The sequence below is a fragment of the Tamandua tetradactyla genome, chromosome 22, assembly GCF_023851605.1.
Source record: "Tamandua tetradactyla isolate mTamTet1 chromosome 22, mTamTet1.pri, whole genome shotgun sequence".
Taxonomy (NCBI): Eukaryota; Metazoa; Chordata; class Mammalia; order Pilosa; family Myrmecophagidae; genus Tamandua; species Tamandua tetradactyla.
In genome coordinates this window covers 26995397-27018784 of record NC_135348.1, presented here as the reverse complement: position 1 = coordinate 27018784, position 23388 = coordinate 26995397, and the positions used below count along the sequence as shown (strand labels likewise).

Below are 23388 nucleotides of genomic sequence, written 5' to 3'. Positions count from 1 at the left end.
GTAGTTTTCCATATACAAACCTTTTGTATTCTTAGATTCATTCCTATATTCTTTATTCTTTTAGATGCTATTGTAAATGGAACTGTTTTCTTAATTTCTTCTTCAGATTTTTAATTGCTAGCTTATAGAAATGCAAATGTTCTTACTGTGCTGATTTTGTACTTTTCCACTTTGGTGATTTCATTTATTAGCTCTAATAGTTTTAATATGCATTCCTTTAGGTTTCCTATATATAAGATCACTTGTGTGTAAATAGAGATATTTTACTACGTTATTTTCAATTTGGATACCCTTTATTTCTTTTTCCTGCCCAGTTGCTCTGGTAAGAATTTCTAGTACAATATGAAATAACTTTGGTGAAAGCAGTCATCCTTGTCTGATTTCTGATCTTAGGGGGAACACTTCAAGACTTCCACCAATGTGTTTGATGTTAGTTGTGGGTTTTCATAAACGGCCTACACTATGTGAGAAAGTTCCATTCCAGTCCTGATTTTCTGTGTGTTTTTATCAAGAAAAGGTGCTGGATTTAGTCAAATGCCCTTTTTGCATCTATTCAGATAATCATGTGTTTTTAACCTTCATTCTATTTATATAGTGTATTACATTAGCTGATTTTCATACGTTGAATCACAACTTGCATACCTGGGATAAATCCCACTTGATCATGGTGTATAATCTTTTAAAAACACTATTGGATCTTATTGCTAGTAGTCTGTTAAGGGTTTTTGTATCTATATTCACAAGGGAAATAATATATTTTTTCTTGTGATACCTTTACTAGGCTTTGGTACCAGAGTAAGGCTGGCTTTAGGAATGAAATAGGAAGTGTTCCTTCCCCTTGAATACTTTGGAAGAGTTTGAGAAGGATTTGTATCAATTATCCAACATTTTTTTTTGGCATATATATATATATTTTCACTATTGATTCTTTTTTCCCCACAATATCATTACATAGTTGTGTATTCATCATCATGATCATTTTAAAAACATTTGCATCACTCCAGAAAAAGAAATAAAAAGACAAAAGAAAAATCCCACACACCCCATACACCTTACTCCTCCCTCTCATTGACCACTAATATTGTAATCTACCCAATTTTTTTACCACTCATTCCCCCTATTATGTATTTATTTATTTACTCATATATCCATGCCTTGCATGAAGGGAGCATCAGACACAAGGTTTTCACAATCATATGGTCACATTGTAAATGCTATACAGTATAAAATCATCTTCAAGAATCAAGGCTAGAGGAATACAGCTCAACAGTTTCAGGTACTTCCCTCTAGTCACTCCAATATACCGTAATCTAAGAAGGGATTTCTACGTAATGCATAAGAATAACCTCAGGACAACCTCTCAACAGTTTGAAATCTCTTACCCACTGAAACCTTATTTTGTCTCATTTCTCTCTTCCTCCTTTTGGCCAAGAAGGCTTTTTCAACCCCATGATACTGTGCCCCACGTCATCCTGGGAGCCTTGTCCCTCATTGCCAGAGAGATTTACACCCCTGGGAGTCACGCCCCCCATAGGCGGAGGGCAGTGAGTTGACCTGCTGAGTTGGCTTAGAGAGAGAGAGAGGCCACATCTAAACAAAAAAAGAGGCTCTTTGGGGGTGACTCTTAAGCATAATCATAAGTAGGTTCAGCTTTCCCTTTGCAAGAATAAGTTTTATAAGGGCAAGTCCCAAGATTGAGGGCTCAACCTATTGAAATGGTTGTCCCCACTGCTTGTGTAAATATCAGGAATTCCCAAGATGGAGAAGTTTAATATTTCCTCCTCTCTCCCCAGTCCCCCTAAGGGATTTTATAAATACTTTTTTATTTTCTGCCCAAATTTCTCTGGGATGTGTCAGGGCATCACACTAATCTGTATAAACCAACAAGATCTCACTCCCTATTCAATTAACATCTCTTCTTTTGGTCTCACACAGAAATTGAAGTTTTAACATAGTCAATATCATCCTTTACCCTGTATTCTGATTTAACTGATTCTATCCAGATCAACTTCATTCATAATTCTAGTAGAAGCCTGATCACTTCTTCAACTTTTTAAAATAGTTGCTGTATGGGGTAATGCTGATTTTTATGGCTTCAGAGCTCTAATTCTGAGTCTCAGGTGTCACATAAATATCTGAAGTTTCAGGGAATGACCGGGTTATACACAAAGAGCTCAATCTCTCAGAATTTAGAAATAACAGTTACAACTCCTGAATATACGTGACTGTTATAAGAGCTTACAATCTAGGAACCTTTACAATAGATCCCAACCTCATAAACTACACTCTCGATTTCAGTTCTTTGAGTTTGTGTATTATAGTTAATCCATATGAATGAGGCGTGATAATATTTGTCTTTTTGTTTCTGACATTTCATTCAACATACCGTCCTCAAGGTTCGTTCTCCTAGTTGTATGCTTCACAAGTTCATTCTATTTTGCAGCTACTCAGTAGTCTGTTGTGTATAAGCCAAAGTTCCCCCTTCCATTCTTTGGTTGATGTACTTCCACCATAAACAGCAGTGTGCAAATGTCCATTTGTGTCCCCACTTTCAGTTCCTGTTGCAGAGTCACAGGGCAACCCCACTCCAGCCTCCTCTGAAATCACCACACTGCCCTCCTGAGGGGCTGCACCACTGTGCTTCCCTACCAACAGTGAATAGGTACACCTATTTCTCCACGTTTTCCCTGGCACTGGTATCTCTTTGTTCATTTTTATACTTAATCTTAGCCAAAAGGCTGAGAAGTGATCTTTGTTCATTTTTAAACAGTTGTATCTACACATATACAATCCAATCTAACTAAAACAATCAATGGTTCCTGATGTAATCACATAACCATGTCTTTGCCACCACAATCTATGTGAGGACATTTCTTTTCCTTCCAAGAAGAATCCCATATACTTCCTCCAATATCCAGTTACTGATATTTAGTTTTGGCATAATGTCTTTGTTACAGTCAATGGAAACATATTAAAATGTACTGTTAACTATAGACCTCAGCTCGTTTCAGTTGTATTTTTTCCTCTATAGCACCCCATTTTCAACAACGGTGTAATGTTGACATTCGTTTGTTCTTCCTCATGCAAAAACCTTCTTATAATTGTACATTTAATCAAAATCATTGCCCACTCTAAGCATTCCTAAGTTATACTATCTCAGTCTTTATCCTATATTTTTCCTTCTGGTATCATACATGCTTTTCCCCAACCATACCCAAATCCAGCTTCATTCAGTGTACTTATTAGTGTGCTATCATCAGATACTATTGTGCTATTCACTACTGAATCATTACAGTAAATCCTGTCGCATATTCTGTACTCTTTCAGCATCAAATGCCCAATCTCTACCTTCTTTCTCTCTCCTGACAACCTGTGTTCTTGACTTTAACTCTCAGTGTCTACTCTTTAATGTTAGTTCATATTAGTGAGACCATACAGTATTTATCCTTTTGTTTCTGGCTAATTTCATTCAGTATAATGTTCTTGAGGTTCATACACATTGTTACATGCTTGATGACTTTATTCTGTCCTAGAGTTGCATAGTATTTCATTGTATGTATATATTACAGCTTGTTTAACCACTCATCTGTTGATGGACATTGGGACTATTTCCTTCTCTTGCCAAATGTGAATACTGCTGCTATAAACACTGGTGTCGAACTGTCTGTTTGTACCCTTGCCTTTAGTTCCTCTGAATATATACCTAGTAATGGGTTGCATTCTTCTTCAGATGTCTCTCTCCTGTCTTTTCCTACTTGCTTATAGAGGTCCCTTTAGTATTTCTTGTACAGCCAGTCTCTTGGTCATAAACTTTCCAAGTGAGTATCTGAAAATATTTTAAATTCCTCCTTATTTTTGAAAAACAGTTTTGCTGGGTATAGAATTCTTGGTTGGCAGTTTTTCTCTCTTAAAATCTTAATTATATAATATCACTGTCTTCTTGCCTCCATGGTTTCTGCTGAGAAATCTGCACATAGTTTTTATTGAGCTTCCCTTCTGCATGATGGATTGCTTTTCTCTTGCTGCTTTCAGAATTCTCTTCATCTTTGACATTTGAAAATCTGATTAGTACATCTCTTGGAGTAGATCTATTTGGATCTGTTCCATTTTGTTTATGCTGTGCTTCTTGGATCTGTAATTTTACATCTTTTATAAGGAATGGGAAATTTTCAGTGATTATTTCCTTCATTAGTCTTTCTGTCCCCTTTTCCTTCTGGGACACACATGACATGTATATTCATGCACTTCATGTTGTCAGTTAATTCCCTGAGACCCTGCTTATATTTTTCCATTATTTTCCCTATCTGTTCCTTTGTGTGTAGGATTATAGATGTCCTGACCTCTAATTCACTAATCCTTTCTTCTGCCTCTTCAAATTTCCTGTTGTAGGTCTCCATTGATTTTAAATCTCTTCTGTTGTGCCTTTTATTCCCATAAGTTCTGTGATTTGTTTTTTCAAACTTTCAAGTTCTTATGTTTTCCCAATGTCTTCTTCATATTCTTCATCTCTTTTGCCATATTTACCCTCAACTCGTTGATTTGATTTATGATGTGATTTTGCATGTCTGTTTGGACATCCTCAATTAGTTGTTTCAATTCCCATATCCCATTTGAAATGTTGGTTTGTTCCTTTGGACCATATCTTTGCTTTCCCAAGTATGACTTGTAACTTTTTCCTGGCATCTGAGTACTTGATTTCCTTAATTAGCTTATTCTGGGGATCATTTCACTCTTTTACCTATGGTTTTCTTGTTGGTTGGTTTTGTTCTGTACCTGTTCTTTGACATTTGGTTCAATTTATTCTAGACTTCTAGCATAGCTTCTGTTTAACTGATCAGAATTTTTCAGCACCTGTTTTCCTGGTTCTTGCCCTATCTATATGGAACCATTTTATGAGGAGGGTCTCCTCAGATATGATCAACCCCAATCAGGTTTTCCAAGAACAGACAAGACCATGTCTGAGGAACAGAGTGTTACCAGTATCAATTTTCCCTGAGGGTGAGACCCAGCAGGTTGTCAGACTTTACCATGAAGCCTCTTAGATTATGTTTTTCCTGTCCTGCCCAGCCTGTGGTACTTGTCAGTCTGCAGCTTCCCACCAACAAAAAGTGATGCAGTGCCTTTAGTGTCTGCCACCCCTCCCTGCCAGTGGTGTGACTGAGACCTGCATTAACTCATTAAATATTTGGAGAATTCACCAGCTAAGCCACCTGGTCCTCCTGGAATTTTCTTTCATGAAATGTTTTTATTACTGGTTCAATCTCTGTACTTGTCAAAGGTTTTTATGCTTTTTATTTCTTCTTCTATAAATTTGATTGATTGATGGATTTTCAGGGATTTTTCCTTTTCCTCTGGATGATCTACTTGTGGGCATACAAATGTCTATTGTATTCTCTTATGATTCTTTTTATTTTGTAAGGTCAGTAGCAATATCACCATGCTCTTTTCTGATTTTAGTTATTTGCATATTTTCTCTTTTTTGTCAGTCTAGCTAAAGAGATGTCAATTTTGTTGATGTTTTCAAAGAACATTTTTTTGTTATGTTCATTCTCTCAATTTCTTCTATTCTTTATTTCATTTATTTCTGTTCTAATCTTAATGATTTCTTTTCTTCTGCTAACTTTGGGTTAACTTTGCTTTTGTTTTTGAGTTCCTTAACATGGAAAATTATGTTAGTCATTTGAAAGCTGTTTTCTTTTTAAACACAGACTTTGATAGCTATAAATTTTCCTCTGATCACTGTCCTCCCTGAATCCCATGTTTTGTTATGCTGTGTCTTTATTTTCATTTGTCTCTAAATCTTTGTTAATTTTCCCTTGTAACTTCTTTAACCCACTGGTTGTTTAAGAGTGTGGCATTTAATTTCCACAAACTTATACATTTTCTAGTTTTCATTCTGTTATTGATTTCTAGCTTCATTCTACTGTGGTCAGAAAAATAAATTTTTATTATTTCAATATTTTAAAATTCATTTGACTTCTCCTATGCCCTAATATATTGCCTATCCTACAGGATGATCATGTACACTTAAAAAGAATGCATATTTGGCTGCTGTTGGGTGAAAAGACATTTGAATATAGTCATTAATACTGCATTAATTGTTCCCTAAATAACAGTAATAATAATAATATTAATGACCAGACTTAAAAGAGCCCATCTCGCTTCTGGTCTACTTTTAAGAGAAATGTATCTTTAGGAGTGAAGAGCCCTCAGAGAGGTTTATATGGATTTCCCTAAGTCAGAAAAAGTGAATCATTCCAGAGACTAAACATAAGTCTCTGAATGAACTCTTTGGGAGTTTTTTCTCCCATAATTAGGGTGGAATATCTGCCCCTGGAGAGCTACTGGGTGTTTGCAGTGGTGGCTGTTATAGTTAGCATAAAAGTTATTGTTTCTGTGCCACAGCTTCAGCTGTGCTTTGAAAATTATTTTTGTTTCATGAGTACATTTTGAATAGTATGAGCACATTTTATTCCAAAAAGGATGACTGATCTCAAGGTTCTTTTAAAAGTTTAGTAGAGACAGCATCTAACAACATGGTCCTCAGGTGAGGGTTAACAAGACATTTAGGGATTAATTCCTTTGCACTGTCATGGGATGCTTCCTGCCTCAGTTTCTACTGATGAGATGTAGTTACCAAGGAAGCAAGGAGCACATTCTCTTACTTCTACCCGCCCCTCTGACTTTATTCCCATTGCTGGATGTACAATGGATATGAAGAGGAACCTTTTACGCGATTCTTGACCTGTCGCGCATTTTGAGAAAATAAAAAGGAGAGAAGGAGAGGAAGGTGGGAAAATTGGTGAAGAAATTTTTCTATGGAGAAAAGACTGCCGTACTGAATCCCATTTCTCTAGCAGAAGGGGTGGGGATGCTGCAAGGGAATCCCTTAAAGATATTTTGAAATATGTTCCCTGTAGGTAGGATTCAGAGAATTGGCTCAAGCCTGAAAAACGGTTAAAGCTGGCTGTGTACTAAGGTCTTTGTTCTGCTGAAATCTGGAGAGAGGAGACCAGTGGCTTGCATGGGGAGTCAGAGGCCAGAGAAAGTTGCTGTACTGGACCAGGCCTGTGCTCTCAGAAACTGCCAGGGCATAGTGGAGCTAAGCAGGGGGCTTTGGAGCCAGTGGCCTGGTTTGATTTCTAGCTTCACAACTGACTAGCTTATGATCTTGGGCAAGTGTTCTAGTTAGCTAGCTGCTGGAATGCAACACACCAGAGACGGACTGGCTTTTAATAAAAGGGGATTTATTTTGTTAGTTCTTCAGAGGAAAGGCAGCTAACTTTCATCTGAGGTTCTTTCTTACGTGGGAAGGCTCAGGGTAATCTCTGCTGGCCTTCTCTCCAGGCCTCTGGGTTCCAACAACTTTCCCTGGGGTGATTCCTTTCTGCATCTCCAAAGGCCTGGGCTGAACTGCGAGTGCTGAGATGAGGAATGCCGAGCTGCTTGGGCTGTGTTGCCCTCTCTCATTTAAGCACCAGCCAATTAAGTCAAACGTCACTCATTGTAGTAGGCCCACCTCCTAGCCGACTGCAGATGTGATCAGCAACAGATGAAGTTTACGTACCATTGGCTCATGTCCACAGCAACAGAACTAGGTGCCTTCACCTGGCCAAGTTGACAACTGAATCTAACTACCACAGCAAGTTACTTTAATCTCATGGTGCCTCAGTTTCTATATCAGTAAAAATGAGGACAAATGTAATTTATAAGGGTTGTTTAACTCTTAAGGGTTGTTGTGAGCTAAGGGCTTAAAAGGGTGCCTGATACATAGTTAGTGGTATATATTTGTTATTTGCTATTATTTCCTTATTTTTTGGTAAGTTCCTGGATCTGTGGTCTGTAGATAGAATTAGAGAGCGGATTATCATGTTGGTGAAAATGAATTCTTTTAATCCTTTAGTTGCACATTAGTCTTCATTCATTTATTGTTTATTAAGGCATTAGACAACGTACAGATCTGCGTAGAACAGAGCATTTTTTTTTTCTCAAAGAATCTATAACCTGATGTAAACTATTGACATCTAATCAGAATGTTTGTTTGGAAAATTCTGTTAAATCCCAATAGGCAAAACTAGTTAAAAATAAATGGCCTAGGAAAAATATTTTGAGAGCAAAATCCCAGTGTCTGTGTTAAGAAAGTGCTATCTCTAGCCACACCCATATTCCCTGTAAGTCTTCTGACTGCAGATGTGGTTTCATTCTTCTTTTCTCATCATTTTTACCAATACATTTTATTAGAATTACCTGGCACTTCTTCTTCTATTATGAACAGAAGGTCCTTATTTCAGGCTTAGAGTGGACATGTTCATCTCAATACTTGCTATGAGCTAAATGCTCAGAGACTATTGTAGGTAAAAATAGTTCAGTGAATATAAATTTTATGGACACAGATCACAATTTCTCCTTCATTTGAGGATGGATATTAATTCACAATCTATGCCTTTTACTTGTCATCTGGGTTTTATTGGGGCATATGAAGTATGTAGCCACTTTTAAACTAGGATATCTAACAGATGACACATTTTCTCTAGAAAATGAAGTAATTATTCTATTGCAAGGATAATGCCCTTCTTAAAATCCAGTTTTTCTTCTGGGCACAAGAAAAGTTCATCCCTTAAATGTTTTTGAACTGTTAGCAAAATTTTTTTATGTCTTCCAATATGCTTAACTTGGGCCATTAATGTGATATATCTCATGGCAATCAAAGATGCCCAATGAATTGGAAAACCTGGAAAATATGGCACTCTGGAAAGAGAATTTATCATTTGACCAAGGTCAGCGACTTACTACCTGGCTACAGTTTTCTTATGGTAAAAATTAGATGATCTCTAAGGTTTTTCTATTCCTAAATTACTGAGAATCTAGGTCGCTACTGTATAATAAAGTAGCCACAGCCACATGTGGACATTGAGCCTTAGAAGTGTGGCTAGTCCAAACTGAGATGAAGAGTTAGTCCAAAATTAGAATGTAAAATGTCTTATTAATAATTTTCTAATATTGATTACATGTTGAAATGATAATACTTTGAATATATTGGTTGGAAAAATGTATTGGTTTAAATGAAATGCATTATTTTACTTAACCCATTTATTTAATCTGTTCTAACCCATTTCTTTTTTCTTTTCCTTTTTAGTGTAACTCCATAAAAATTTTAAATTGCATCCATGATTTACCTTAATTTTGGACAGTACACTCTAGACCTTCAAAACAAGGGGACAGAAATTTATCTTTAAGGGCTCTGAAAGATACAATGGTCAATATTTCAATATTGAGGTCCTTATACCTCTAAAGGTCAAATTTTCCACTTTAAAGCTTTTATCTACCCCAAACTAATAAACTTTGCATGGGAAATTAATTATCACAAGTTACTCTTCAAGTCATCTTCTGTCCATGTCCTGTGAAAGTTCTATGGTTCCAATATTCAACACTCAGCACGCAAGGTATGATCTCAACTATTTAATAGAAGACTGTAAGGAAATACATCAAAGTTTTAACAGTGATTATTTCCAGATAGTGGAACACTGAATTATTATTATTATTATTTTATTCCTTTCTTTGTCTTTGAATCATTCAACAATGCAGACTATTTCTTCACCAGAAAATGCGTTTCTTTAAATTTTATCATGAATGATTTTATAAATTTTATAAAAATCATAAACCTGTAAAAAGAGAGCCAGACTTGAAACACATAAAAATACTATAATAGTGGTTATATCTGGGTGGAGAGGCTGTGTGTGATTTTCTTCAATCTCCTTTTCTATATCTCCAAATTTTCTATATTGAATGGACTTCTTCTATTGGGGGAAAATTACACTTTATATAAAAATCACAATAACCATCCACTCTTTCAACCTCAAACTCAGTTAATTTGCATGCTGATGTTCTTAGAGCTCCTGATACGTTTATCTCTACATTATTAGACAAAATAGTAGGTGCTTTAGAGCTTAGTTTCAATCTTGATGCTAATACAGATGTTCAAATATTTTTAAAACTACCTTCAAACAGAACAGTAATTAGTTACTGTCTATGCAGGAGGTTGCATAAAGAATATTCAAATCATATTTTAATACATGACTGCTGTGTACAGGGCTCCATGTTGAACTCAAAAATGCCATTTACATCCAAGTCCTGCAGAAACAAGGGAGTGTTCCCTCTTGCACACTGTCTAGACCAGCTCATCCAGCAATGCACACACGCTGGAAGGCTCGAGCATACATACACACACCCATGGGTGGGGTCGCACTGAGCATCACCTGTGGCTGCTTCTCTCACGTGCCCTCCACTCTCACAGCCAGACGCACCACTGCCCTACCTATTTTAGATATCAGAGGGAAGCGCGGATGAAGGGGGGACAGTGTGTGGTGTATACCCTGATGCCAGAGTGTGAGCAGGCAAGAGGGAGGGCACAAAGAGCCAGGTCTATTGTCTGCCCTGCTGGCTGTGCAAAGATCTGGACATATAAAGGCCTGACAGGCATCACTGTCTAACTTGGCAATAAGCTTATTTAATTTTATTACATTATTTCTTGAAGAAAGGGGCCTTCTTCCCAATTTGTACAATTTGCCTTTTGTACCTGGCACTTTTCAGCACAGTAGGAACTTACTGTTAGTAGTAAAGATGACCTCTCCTTCCTGGAGAGTGGGGTCTGTATCCTGGACAACCTGCAAGGCTCCCACGGTCCGGACAGCAGGGTCCAACGTGACGGAACTTTCATTTACGGTTGTGTCGCTGGCGCCTGTGATCTGGTTGGTGGGTGGACCCCCCAGAGAGCCCTCGAAGTCGGTGGGCAAGTCGTCCATGCAGTCGGCATTGGGCTGGTGGAAGTTAAAAAAGATTTAATCTTAGTGAATCTGATCAAAATATCAATAGCCTTAACGTTTTGTCTCAATGGTACCTGAACCAACCACTTAAAATATATCACACATAGTTTTTGTAAAATTAACATGAAAAGATCTTCTAAAATTTCCTTTCCAAAGGTCTGATTCCAGGAGTAGCAATATCCATCTACATATTATACAATAATTATGTAGGGGGGTAGTGTGATACTTCTTTAGAATGACAGCACTTCCTTATATATAGTGTTTACTTCCCATATAGGAAGTAGCAGGTAGGCTGATAATTATCCCCCCAAACCCACACATTGTTTACAAATATTCCAATGACATAAGTGGAAGTGGGGGAGGGGAGGGAGGCTAGAAACCAACTCATGAATTATTCATTAGAGATACACACAAACACAGGCAAAAACACAGAGTAATTATTAAAAATAATAATAATAAGCCAAAAGACTAACTGTAGAAAGATTTCACTACTTTAGTTTGCACGCAATTGATTATACATTAGTCAAATCCTCTAAATTAAAATCTTATTAAACTAGGATGAAACCATCATTTTCATTGCAAGAGTTCTTATTGCAGAACTCTTTTCCCCAAGTGTCACCGACATAGTTCAGTGTTAGAATTCTAGCCAGACACTCGGCCTGAGCACTCCAAAAAAAAAGGTACTGTGCTAATGGAATATTCACATGAAAAAAGAATGAAATGTGATCCCTATCACACAGCATACAAAAAAGAATATCATTAACAACTCCATTCCAGTGACACAGAAATGGGGAAATCTATGCTTTGTAAGGCAGACTATGGTGGCTAACTTTGTTAAACTACTCTTTTGTTGGGCAAAATCTTACTGTCTGCATTTTTACACTGTCATCTTAGTTCTGCTGTTTGAAGGGATATTGCATTTATTTATATCTTTTCCACACAACAGCTTTTAAATTATTTTCAGTTGTTTTGCCCCAACCTAAACTTATAAAAATTACTTTTAAAAAGTTGGTGGTGGAGGGTTATGCTGAGGAACATCGTGAGTAGCTATTAATTATTTTTGCTCTGGCCTGAACTTCAACTTTGCCTTGAGGGGCAATAATTCCATGGTTTACATTCCAAATGTATGCAGTTCAGGATGGGCAAGCTTAGGTGAGGAGGATTCTGGGATGGCACTGATTGAATCGGCATCACAATGACTACGTTGCATTCAAAGTTCATTAAAAGAGGAGACCGACAACTCGGGGACTCCTGGAGAACTCAAGGTGAGACAACACCAGTCTTCTAAGCACCACACCTACATTTCCAACAGTCAACTGGAGATTCCCCACATCCCACAAAATCCTCAAATTCAGCGATTCTCAAAAACAGCCCGTGCTTTTCTTCTCTGTATATTATCTTCTTTTTGCCTTCTCTATCTCCATCGGAATTGGGCCGATTCACTGGAAACCCCTTGACCAACAGTTAATTGGCCCTTTGATCAGTTCACCATGTTTTCTACAGATACTGAAGGTGATTTTGGGCCCGAGTGCATCTGCTAACCAACATCTCTCTCCCCACTTCCAGTCTATCTCCTTTCAGTCTCTGACTCAGTTTTTTTCCCATTCTCTGCTCTCCCACCAGAGCACTTTTTTTTTTTTTTTGGCATGGGTAGACTCTGACTGAACCTGGGTCTCCAGGATGGAAGGCGAGAATTCTGCCACTGAACCACTGTTGCACCACTCCAGAGCACTTTTTAAAAAGTAAAACTAACAAAAAAACACAGGCATAATTCTTCTCTTCTAAGGAATAAATATCAAGCTCCTTCGCATGGCAAAACAGATGCAGTACTTTCTGGGTTGGACCCAGCCCCCCCTTTTGGCCTCACCTCCAGCCTTAGAAACGCACGGCAGATCATCCACTCCCCTGTCTCAACATTTTTGCTTATGTCATTCTTCAGCCCAGGATGACTTTTCCCCTAGTTACCTCCCTTTCCTACCCCCAACCCTCAAACTGACTCCTGGTGAACTCCTAGTCACCCTTCAATTTCGAGCTCAAATGGCACTTGTTGCAAATGGTGATCCCTTCCCAGGGAATGACTTCTGCTGCCGAAGCACTCTAGGTGGCACTGGGTTCTGGCTGTTTGTTAATGTGTCTGCCTCACTCCCTAGTCCACAAGCTTTCCAAAGTGAAGCCCCCTCGTAGTACCCAATCATTACTGGTCTTAGTAAATGTTGATTTGAAGATTTTGTCTGAGTCACAATTTTCTGCTCTGAAAACTTGAGAATGTTAGTATCTGCCCTAGATGAATTAAAGGGGGATTTGAGAAAATAATGAAAAACCTTTAAAACTCTGTCAACATTAAGGTTACGTTGTATAAAGATGCTTATAAGCAAAATCAGTTTTCTGGGGGCGTATAGATGAGGCAAAGATTTCACAGTGAGAAGATCCTGTTAGCTGTTCTTTCAACCATAACCATCTGAATTCAGTGCACATATTTGGTAACAACTGACATTTTAAAAAATGTTGATCCTGAATGTCGACATTGTTCCTTTGTTTTACTTATTTCCTTATTTCTGATGCAGGGTGCTTCTTTGCTCTTGGTTTGTGAGTTAGTGAGAACAGTACTGTATCTTTAACAAAGGAGAGAGGGGGAAACATAACGAGCTCAGTGGCAATAGCAGTAAGAGTGAATAATTTGCATTAGATACAGTAATTAATAAGCCAACATTACAGAATCTCAGAGTTTATAACCACTTTACACAGCCCACAGTTTCTTTCCAAAATATTATTCTAATTTATATAACTCTAAGTCACGACAAACAAGTCAGCTATTATCTGCAGTGTCACTTGATAAGCATTCAAAGTCAGGTCAGTGAAGGAAACTGCCTCAAATGAATCAACCGCGGGAAATAGTTAGGGACCTGTGAATGCACCAGCAGCAAAGTCCTATCTAATAGTCATCATCCTGTTCACATTGAGATAACAGTGACAGGAGAGAGTGTTTGCTGGGGTGTGGAAAACCCAGATTATATGGTAATTTATAGAAACATTCATCAGCACTGCACTATGGTCCTAGAAAGACGGAGACCTGACGGGATTGAAAGGAAGTAAGATGGAGCACTGTAAGGTAGATAAAAGGATAAAAGCACTTCTGACAACACAGGACTTATTTTCCTCTTTTCAATTCAGTATTTTATTTCTCTCGGCAAAACATAATGGAAAAAGGTACCCACTGTAATGGCAATTTCATGTTTCAAGAGCTATGCTCTCATTTTTCAGCTCATTTTAGAGAATCCACTTACAAAATGAAAATGTACCCAGCTCTTGGCTTTCAACTTATATTTAGTAGCACAGGCAGATGCCAGGTTATGCAGCAAAAAACAAAAATCAAAACGCAAAACAAAATTTACCACCTGCATCGAACAATTTAGTGGCTCAGTAATCCAACCAAGAGTGGACACTGCTCAAAGGAGACTCAGAGTGAATTTTATATGTACAATTATATGCCTGGCAGCCTTCAAGAGTCTAAGGGCTACAATATCACAAATATTTATTGAGCACTTAGCATACGTATGTAAGGCACACAGAGATGAAAGACCAACAAGAATCAGTCATCAGAGAGAATGACAAGCTCTTTTCAGTTCTCCTTGAACAAGAGGAAATGGAGTATATGGAGTTTTACGTAAGATACTTTCTTCGCGTGGCGTAACAGAGGGTTTCAACTAGCTGAGAGGGCTGCCCACCTGTCCAGTGAGATTGCAAATTTTAAGCACACAGGGTCATCTCTGTGATAATTCAGTTAAGGTGCTACTCAGGGCAGGAAGATGGAGGCGAACAACACGCAAAATTCCTCCCAGACCCAGGCTTCAGTTTCATCTTGTTGAACAAACATAGAAAAGCCTTGAGAAGGCAAGGAAGGTCGCCATATGCCTTGTGCTTTGTGAAGTAGCACATTCCGTGTGCCTTATTCTTCACAGAGGATGTTCTGTTCCAGGGAACGTGCTTGGATGGGTGTCATGTCCCTGTTCGGGGCTGGCCTTTAAAATGCTTTGGCAAAATCCAAAAGCTTCTACCAATGGTTATCATTCTCTGGCAGTCAAGTGTGCTAAATAAAATCCCATCCAGACTTGCTAGGCAGCAAACCATGGCCAGAATCCTAAACTGCTAAAAGTTAACATGGTATTAGTTTTGGAAATAAGCCCAAAGGTCACCCAATAATTCTATTATAAAAACAATTAATAGTTTTGTTCTCACCTCATTGCAAACAGCTTCTGGAGAAATTATAACTCTCTGGGAAAAGTTTGGAATCAATCGTTATTTGGTACAAAGTTAAAACTACCAAAAGAGGTTATTTGATTTCATTGCCCTGATTGGGTAGCACAGGGATTGAGATAGGAGCTTTGCAAATATACTGAGTAACAGAAATTCAGTCAAATGATGTGAGTGTTTTTCTGAAATGTGAGCATTCTAAAGATTTTGGAGCCCAAACACACATGTGTGTGCACACATGCACACATGTTTTTCCTTCCCCTGTAAGATCCAGTGATAGCCAAAGCTGTGAAAGGTGGAAAACCTTGGGTAAGCTTTTGTAAGTCACCAGTATCTGGTAGAGATATTGGGTTTTTCATAATATTTTATGTTCACTGTAATTGATTTTCACCTTTAATGCATTATGCACTTGCAACTCTGGTCTGAAAATTTAATGCATTGCCTTTTAAAACCTAGCTCAGAGCTCTAGTCACAAACATCGATTTGAGTTTGGTGGGTCAGTTGTGCAAATCAGCAGACAAAAAGGTAGCTGGTATAAGGGTAGAAAATTCAGCCAATGTGTGTCTTCATAATATTTCAGGTAAATCTTTTCCAAATGAGTTACTCTGAGATTCCTACGATAATTAGCACTTTGACCTTAAAGAAAACCTTGCATATCTGATTCTTCAGTAATATCTTAGGGCTGCTAATATTTTCTTTATTAGGTCATTAATAGTGAGGAGTGATAACAGGGAGGTTGCTGTAAAGTGGAGGGGAAAGTAGGGAAGGCTGCTATCTGTAGTCTATTTGTCTAGTTTCTCTTAGACAGTGCCTTTTGTTTTTCTCACATTTCTTTTGTACCATCCTTGGAATCAGTGGCCTGGCTTGTGTCCTGCCCTCATCTGCCTTGGGGGATAACACATAGCAGCAGATGTCTCACCAACCACTAGTTCCAGGCTTCACTTGATATGGTCCTGGGAAAGCCTTTATCTGGAGTGTCAGGCCAGCTGGCAGGATGCTCTCTGCACTGGGGAAGAGACTAAGTTTTATAAAACATATAACCGAGGGAACCAGCTTGATGGTAGCACTAGAATTAAGCGCCTCTGGCTCCAGTTTCCAGTTCACTCAAGGTCTCCACAGAGACCTCACTCTGAGTTTAGCAGGCAAGCAGAGTTTCTGAGCCAGATTCCCAGCTGTCCTCCCTTCATGTTCTTGGGAAGAGCTGTTTCCTTTGAAAGTTTGGCGATTGTGGGCTACATCAGGAGTGAGACATGCAGATCTCCTTGATGGCCCAAAGCAGGTATGACACAAGAGGTAATCCATGTGCACCTGGCCCACCATGCCTCTGCTGGTGTTCTACCTCCACTCACACCCTGCTGCTCAGAGGAGAAGCCCATGAGCTGCATAAGCAGCATCCTGACTCACAAATAAAATGGACATGGTGAAAAGGTAGTGATGTTTTCAGACTGAGATACAAGGGAGAGGAGAAATGTTTTCTGATGTGGGAATTCCCTTGGGACCTCATCAGATGAACATGACTGCTGTGTGATTGAGAGGACGTCCAAAATCCAGGCAGGATGTTTTCTCCCTGTGTTGGAGGTAATGCAGAGAAAGAAAGGCAGACGTGATGATGCTGTAGGCTGTGCTGTGCTTACCGGGATCCCTAGGGCTTTAAGAATGTTCATCTTGCACATGGGACAGGTGCGATGGTCTAGAAGCCAGGGGTCAACACAGGACTTGTGGAAAAGATGCCTGCAATGAGAACCATACATCTTAGCGCGGTGGAAACTGCAGAGATCACCTAGTCGACTACAAGCCCAGCAACCTGCGACCTGTCCAGTGCCACTCCCAGCAGTGGCAGAGCCAAGACTTGGACCTCCTAACTCCTGGGCTAATGTGTTTACTCTTATACCCTGGGATGAGAGAGTCAAAAGTGGTCTGGATCCCAGGAATGCCATATGCAATTTGTAACTTAGTCTTCCAAGGATCAGAGAACGTAGAGAATGTAAGAACTGAGAGACTGTTTTTCTCTTTTACAGTAGGAAGAATGTTTAATGGAAAGAATGTGAGTGAGAAAACTGCAGACTTTGGTGGATGTCTTGATAGATGTTACTTTTAAATAAATCCCAAATTTCTTTTCCCATGATCAGAATACAACTACAAAGTAAAGGCTGATTAAAAAAAAAAGTCACAAAGTAAAGGCTGATGTCCATTCATATTTGGGATCTACACAAAAGGACAGAAGAGCTCCTGGTAAGACTAAAAACACAAAATCACATTTTAAGTTATTATGGCTGCTTGTTGTCAAATCAGAAGTCATGTCCTACTGAAGGCAAGACTCTGGAGCAAACTCTACAGTTTGTACAGTTGGTGCATTGTCATTATGAGTGCTCATCTGAGTGGCAGGACAAAGGGGGCACTTAATAGGTGAAGGAGGGCCTTCTAATTGAATTTTCTCTAAATTTGACTCCCAAGAACCACTCGGAGATCTCAGGGGCTTATCAAAGTCACCAAACCCTGTGAAGCTTTTCTTCTTCCTTCAAGACCCTAGAACAAGTAGAAGCAGTCAGAATTTCCTGCTGGGGCAAGACAAGAGAGAACTGTCTGTTTAGGGCTTCATTAGGACATTCCATCATGCCTGCCTCTCTTTTCAGAGATGCACTATTCCTTGAACCCTTCTACCCCCTTTCTCTTATTTTCTTCTTCATTTGTTCTAACAGTTCCCAAAATCTCATTTACTTTGTGGTAGAGGCTTTGGGATCAAATGCTTAAAAATAACTCCCACATTAGAGCTGAGTTCAGGAAATGCCATCTTTTAAATTGAAATCAACAAGAACCTAATGTGCCAAGGATGGATTTAGCTATTTACAAGATACGATCAGATTGAGGATTAGAAAAAGGAAAGTAGCAACCAGGATGTGCTATTATCTTCCCAGATGTTCTGCAGATTCACTGCTTGGAAGGTGTATATTGCACTCACTCATTCATTCTTTTGAACACGCATTCATTCAACATGAATGAATGGTTTATACCAGGAGTTACGCTCAACCCTGGGTATTAGTGGTAAATACAATTGGAACTTGGCTCCTTCCCTTACAGAATATAGTGGGGGAGGCAGGCATCAATAAAATAAGATTTAGATAAACAACTTAATGACAACAGTACCATAAGTACAGGGCATGTGAAGGGTTTGTGTCCATGAGATTTATCCTAGTCTGGGTAATCACGTAAGGTTTCCCTGATGAATTGAAAAAGCTGAGATGAGAGAACAAGTAGATATTATCCACATAAAGGGGAGAAGGACAGAAAGAAGGGTATTCTGGGCAGAATGAATGGCTTGTGCAAAAGCCCTGAGTTGAGAAGGCCAGGCCCATGCAGGGGGGTGCTATAAGAAGTGGGGGGTGGGTGGGGGCGTGTCTGACACCGAAGCTGAAGGAGAGCACTGCCTCTCTCCAACAAGAGGCAAGACTGATCTCCTTACGTTCAGTTTTTACACTCAGGAAACCAGTACCAGTTCTGTTCTTGATCACTAAGTGAGATTCTCCTGAGATACAAGTCAGGCTTTCTGGTTCCTTTGACTGTTCCTTGGAGGCAGGTCTCCACTGTGTTTTCTGCAAACATGCTGGACACAGAATCACTGCAGAACCAATCATTACCTGTTTTAACTTAAATAAGTCACATAATATCCTCATGTCTCTGCTATCTAATCTGTAAAATGGAGATGTATCTACTCATTCAGAGAAGCCTTCCTGGGGTTTCTAATCCACAGAAGCTGGTCACTATTCTCTGCACCCTTATTTTTCTTTATGCACTGGTCACACATTCTTACATCTCCTCTGAGATGGTTAGTTTTCTGTCAACTTGGCCAGGCTATAGCACACACAGTCATCCAATCAAGTACTAATCTAGGTGTTGCTGTGAAGGTATTTTTAGATGTGGTTAGCAGTTACATTTAGTTACTTTCAGGCAAGATTGTCCTCCATAAGGGAGATGGGCCTCATCCAATCAGCTAAAGGTCTTGAGAGCAAAACGGAGGTTTCCCTGAATAAGAAATTCTGCCTCAAGACAAGTCCTGCTCAAGTTTCCAGCCTGCTGGTCTTCCCCCTGGATTTCAGAATTGCTTGCACAATTGTGTAAACCTATTCCTTGAAACAAATCTCTGAATATTTATACTTAAATATCCTACTGGTCCTGCTTCTCTGGAGAACCCTGACTGACATATCGTTCAACTAGAGTATAAGCCCTATGAGAGCGAGAGTCTTGCTTTTCTAGTTCATTGTTGTATCCCCGACGTCTAGAATAGTTCCCGGCACACAGCTTATGCTCAAGTATCATTTGTTGCATAAATGGATATTTATCAAAGAAACTGGCATGTAGGAAGCACTTGCATGTTTGTTTTAACTGAAAATATTTCTAATTGAAAATAAGTTATTGATTATGGAAGTCTGAGGATTTTAAGCTTTGCTTTAGTTCAAGTGAAGATTAGATTTTGACGATATGAAGGATGAATTTTGGCAGATTTGCAAGGAGAAAACTTGGTCTCTCTACTTTTTCCCTTCCCATCATCCTCATCCTCATTGCCTGCATATGGTCAGTATGTCAATTGATTCTTCCTAAATCTTCACATTCATTGCTTCTTTTCTCAATCCTGCTCCCTCATGCACAATCTCATTATATTTTTCTCTGTATTACTGCAATCATTTCTAAACTGCTTTCCATGCCTCCAGTCTTTTCCTGTTCTTTTGATCCCACTCATCGCTGCCAGATTTATCTTCCTAAAATAAAGTTCTAGTTACGTCATCCCCTTGTTCCATTCTGTTCTGTGCTGGGCACAAAGATGAATAAGACAAGGTCCCTGCCCCCAATGCCGAGGCAGGGCCTCAATCCTTCACTGCTTTTCTGTTAACATCCATGTTAAAAAGGAAATTTTTAAAGACCACAATCCTGGATCCATCATTTTCCAGTTGTTTGATCTTGGACAAGTTACCTTAGCTCTCAGTTTTCTTATCTTTGAGATTTTATCTTCTAGATATGGGTTTGTGAGTGAATTTGTGTGGGTGTATGTGTGTGTGTGTGTAGGTGTGTGTGTGTGAGAGAGAGAGAGAAAGAGAGAATAAATAATACCTAAAAGGCTCAAAACATAAGTCTTGACACTCCTTAACTGTAAATTACCATTAATCCTATTAATACCATGGTATTACATTTTAGTTTTGAATATTATATCATTACCATGATTTCTACTCTTTACTGTAACCTTTGTAATGTGATAAGAAAGTAACCACAAATTTAAAAGTTCAGAGGGAGAACCAAGGTCAAAAAAAAAAGAAAAAAGGTGCTGAAATGACACAGAGGGTGATCATACTTGTCAACTAACATTCATTTATTTCTAGCATCATATTTCTTGTGTTGCCCCATTAAGTACAAAAGCCATAACCTTATCGTTGGGGTTACAAAATAATGTTTTCCCCTCTGAAATGGCAAGAAAAATAAGTAAATAAATAAATAAATAAAGGAACAGGGAAAGAATCTGGAATTTACTGAAATGCACTAACAGTTAAGTACACATTTCTAAGGAAAAGGTGATCTCAACTCATCTTATGTTGAGTGTACAAATCTCAGTCGATCACTCTCCCTTCCCATGTTTAACAAACACTGTGAAGAAGTACATACAAAGGGACAATAGCAAAAAATATTGTATCTTTTAACAACCTCAATAAATTGGAAATACAACAGAGGATTGACCAAAACGATTCCTTTTCATCCACTAAAAGTTAGCAATCATTCCATAAAAGTTCTTCAAATGCCTAACAACAGAAGATGCTTAAAACTGCATACTGATGTTGAGATACTATGAACTTAAAGTAAATTGTGACATTTTTTAGCAGTAATGGCAAAACAAGCTAAACTCTTTCCCACACTTATCGACTCTTGCCTTCTCTTGTTTCACATTTGTGTGTGACTCCCTCCCTAATTAAAGAACATTATTTTTTCTCCACCTGTAGGAGGAAAGCAGCTGGTCTTGCCTTTCCAACTCATTCACGTTTTAGGTTTTGTAAATCCCTACCACTCTGCAAATAAGTTTAGGATCCTGTGGTTTTCTGTTTGGCACCAATGCAAGCTTTTTCATTCCTCTTGGGGAAATGGTTATTAAAGAATTTGAGCCACTCATATACCTAAAATACTATACGCCCAGGCAACAGCAACTGTTTCAGAAAGGTTTCCAGTGATTCTATGGGTAGCAGAAATTTTTTTTAGTCTCTGAATCTAATTTGGAAAGTTGTCAATGAAATAACAGTGAGATTCAACTAATAAGAACCACTGACAATATCGACCCACTTCGTATGTTTTCCTATGTGCCAGGCATGTTACATACATTATAAATTCATCCTGTGATGATATCATGATATTTCCCCTTTTGTAAAGAACAAAGCTGAAACTCGTTAAATAATCCAGAGAGCTAGTAAGTGGTAGAGCTAGGACCCATACCCAGTTTTATAGTCAGGGTTCTTTACTGGAACTCTATAACCCATCTCTTCTCTGAGAGCTCATTGGACAAGGGGAGTAGTTGGAGGTGTTCCAATTTCATCCTTTCCAAATGGATTTTTGTGCTCTAGCTTTAAGGAGGCAAGAATTTAGTATGCTGTCTGCAGTTTCTCAGTTACAAGGGTCAGAAGGTCAAGCAAAACCAAAGGGAAAAATGATTTGCCTAAGTGTATGCACTTGGCTGCAGATGGCAAAAGCTGCCAAATATTGGCCTTATCAGTCATGTCCTTAGATATTGGTCTGCTTGATTTATTTGTTAAGAAGCTACCTCTGGATTTAAGTGCTTTGCATTCCCCCATTCTCTGCTAACAGATATGGTAATGTACAGTTGGCAGCCACATCACCCTTCCATGGAATTTTCAAATTTTCACTGAAAGCAGTATGCACTTTTTTACAAGGCTCTTCTCAATCTTATCCGGCTTATCTTTCTTGCCTTGGCTTTCGAAACTACAAATATGACTGTCTCACTCCCCAGGCTTAAAATGCTTAAGTGGCTCCCTACTGCCTAGAGCACAAAGCCAAAATGCCTGAACACAGTATGCAAAGAAGGCCACCCAATCTGGCTCTTGTCACATCTCCTGCCATCACTCCTACATTTGTCCAAAGCTCTAGCCCTAACTCTGTAATGCCCTTTTCACCTTTCTTTCACTTGGCAAACCATGGCTCATATTCAAGTCACAGTCCAAATTTTGCCTCTTTGGCAATGCCTTCCTTGAAAACCCTGCTCCTTCTCTCCAAGCTCTGCCAAGGAGACTTGACTTTTTTCTTTTCCTTTTCTCCCTCTTATGCTCCTTCCACATATGATGTAGCAGTTATTGTGTGCTCCAGTTTTGGGGGTTTGAAGATCACTGCCTAGCTTTGTGATCTTGGACAGGTAATTTAAACTGCCTGTGGCTCAGTTTTCTCTTCTGTAAACCTGGGGTAACATTTGTACCACATCAGAACTGTGATGACAATTAGAAGACACAAAACATTTAGGATAATACCTAGCATATAGAAAGCTAGAGTATCGTGGTATATTTGTTTTTGGTACTCACTTGTTTGATTATGGGTGAAATAAAAATATTTTGACAACTGGCACAGAATGGGCACCAACCAATCACAATGGATGCCAGCTAGAAGCATGAGCATGGAACTGTAGGCTTAATATTTATCCTGGTTCACTCCTCTATGTTCCCAGTTAGTTTGTGACCTTCTGGAGGGTAGAGATGAAGTGTTTCTATTCATCTTTAAGGTCTAGTAGAGTACCTGGAATATACTGTCAGGTATATTTGCAGAAAAACAGATTCTGAAAGTCCAATCATTATCTAATTAGTAGTAACTTAGTTCATATTCCTTGCAAGCAAACCTTCTGTGGTAGAGCTTAAGTTGGAAGCCCTTTCCTTGATTATTTTTATGGACTTTAAGACAGAAAGTACTTTGACTTCTTCCAGGGGCCTGTGGTTTCTAGGAAGGATATTATGGTTTCTGAGACTGCCTAGTAGATATCTCATAGCCTTACAAGGCAGAGCCATTCCTTCTGTGGGAGTCTTATTTGGGGAAAATCGAAGCACAGTCACTACTTAGAGTGACTGAAATGGTGGTAGTAATGAAACTTACAGAATCTCAGTTTAGCCCAAACAATGTAATGGATGTTGCGCAGGAGGAATGTTTTCCTTTCCTGCTCAGAGGACAAGAGAAAGCTAAATTGCTCTCATTGATTTTCGTAAGTAGGATCCCATTTGTCCAGCTACTCTAAAATCGGGTGGATTCAATGAGAACTTTATCAGAATCTTGACTGTGATGGCTTGGA

At 38.8% G+C, this 23388-nt stretch overlaps 1 protein-coding gene across 1 annotated transcript in view; it reads right to left on the bottom strand.

Annotated features, from left to right (window-relative positions):
* The window catches only part of RNF150 (ring finger protein 150), a 286002-nt gene that overhangs the window by 47869 nt on the left and 214745 nt on the right, over positions 1–23388 (bottom strand). Inside the window, exons 5-6 of the mRNA XM_077139966.1 lie at positions 16709–16805; positions 10607–10817 (exon numbers count right to left, since the gene is read on the bottom strand). Coding sequence (XP_076996081.1) covers positions 10607–10817; positions 16709–16805 — 308 coding nt within the window. The remainder of the gene's footprint in view (positions 1–10606; positions 10818–16708; positions 16806–23388) is intronic.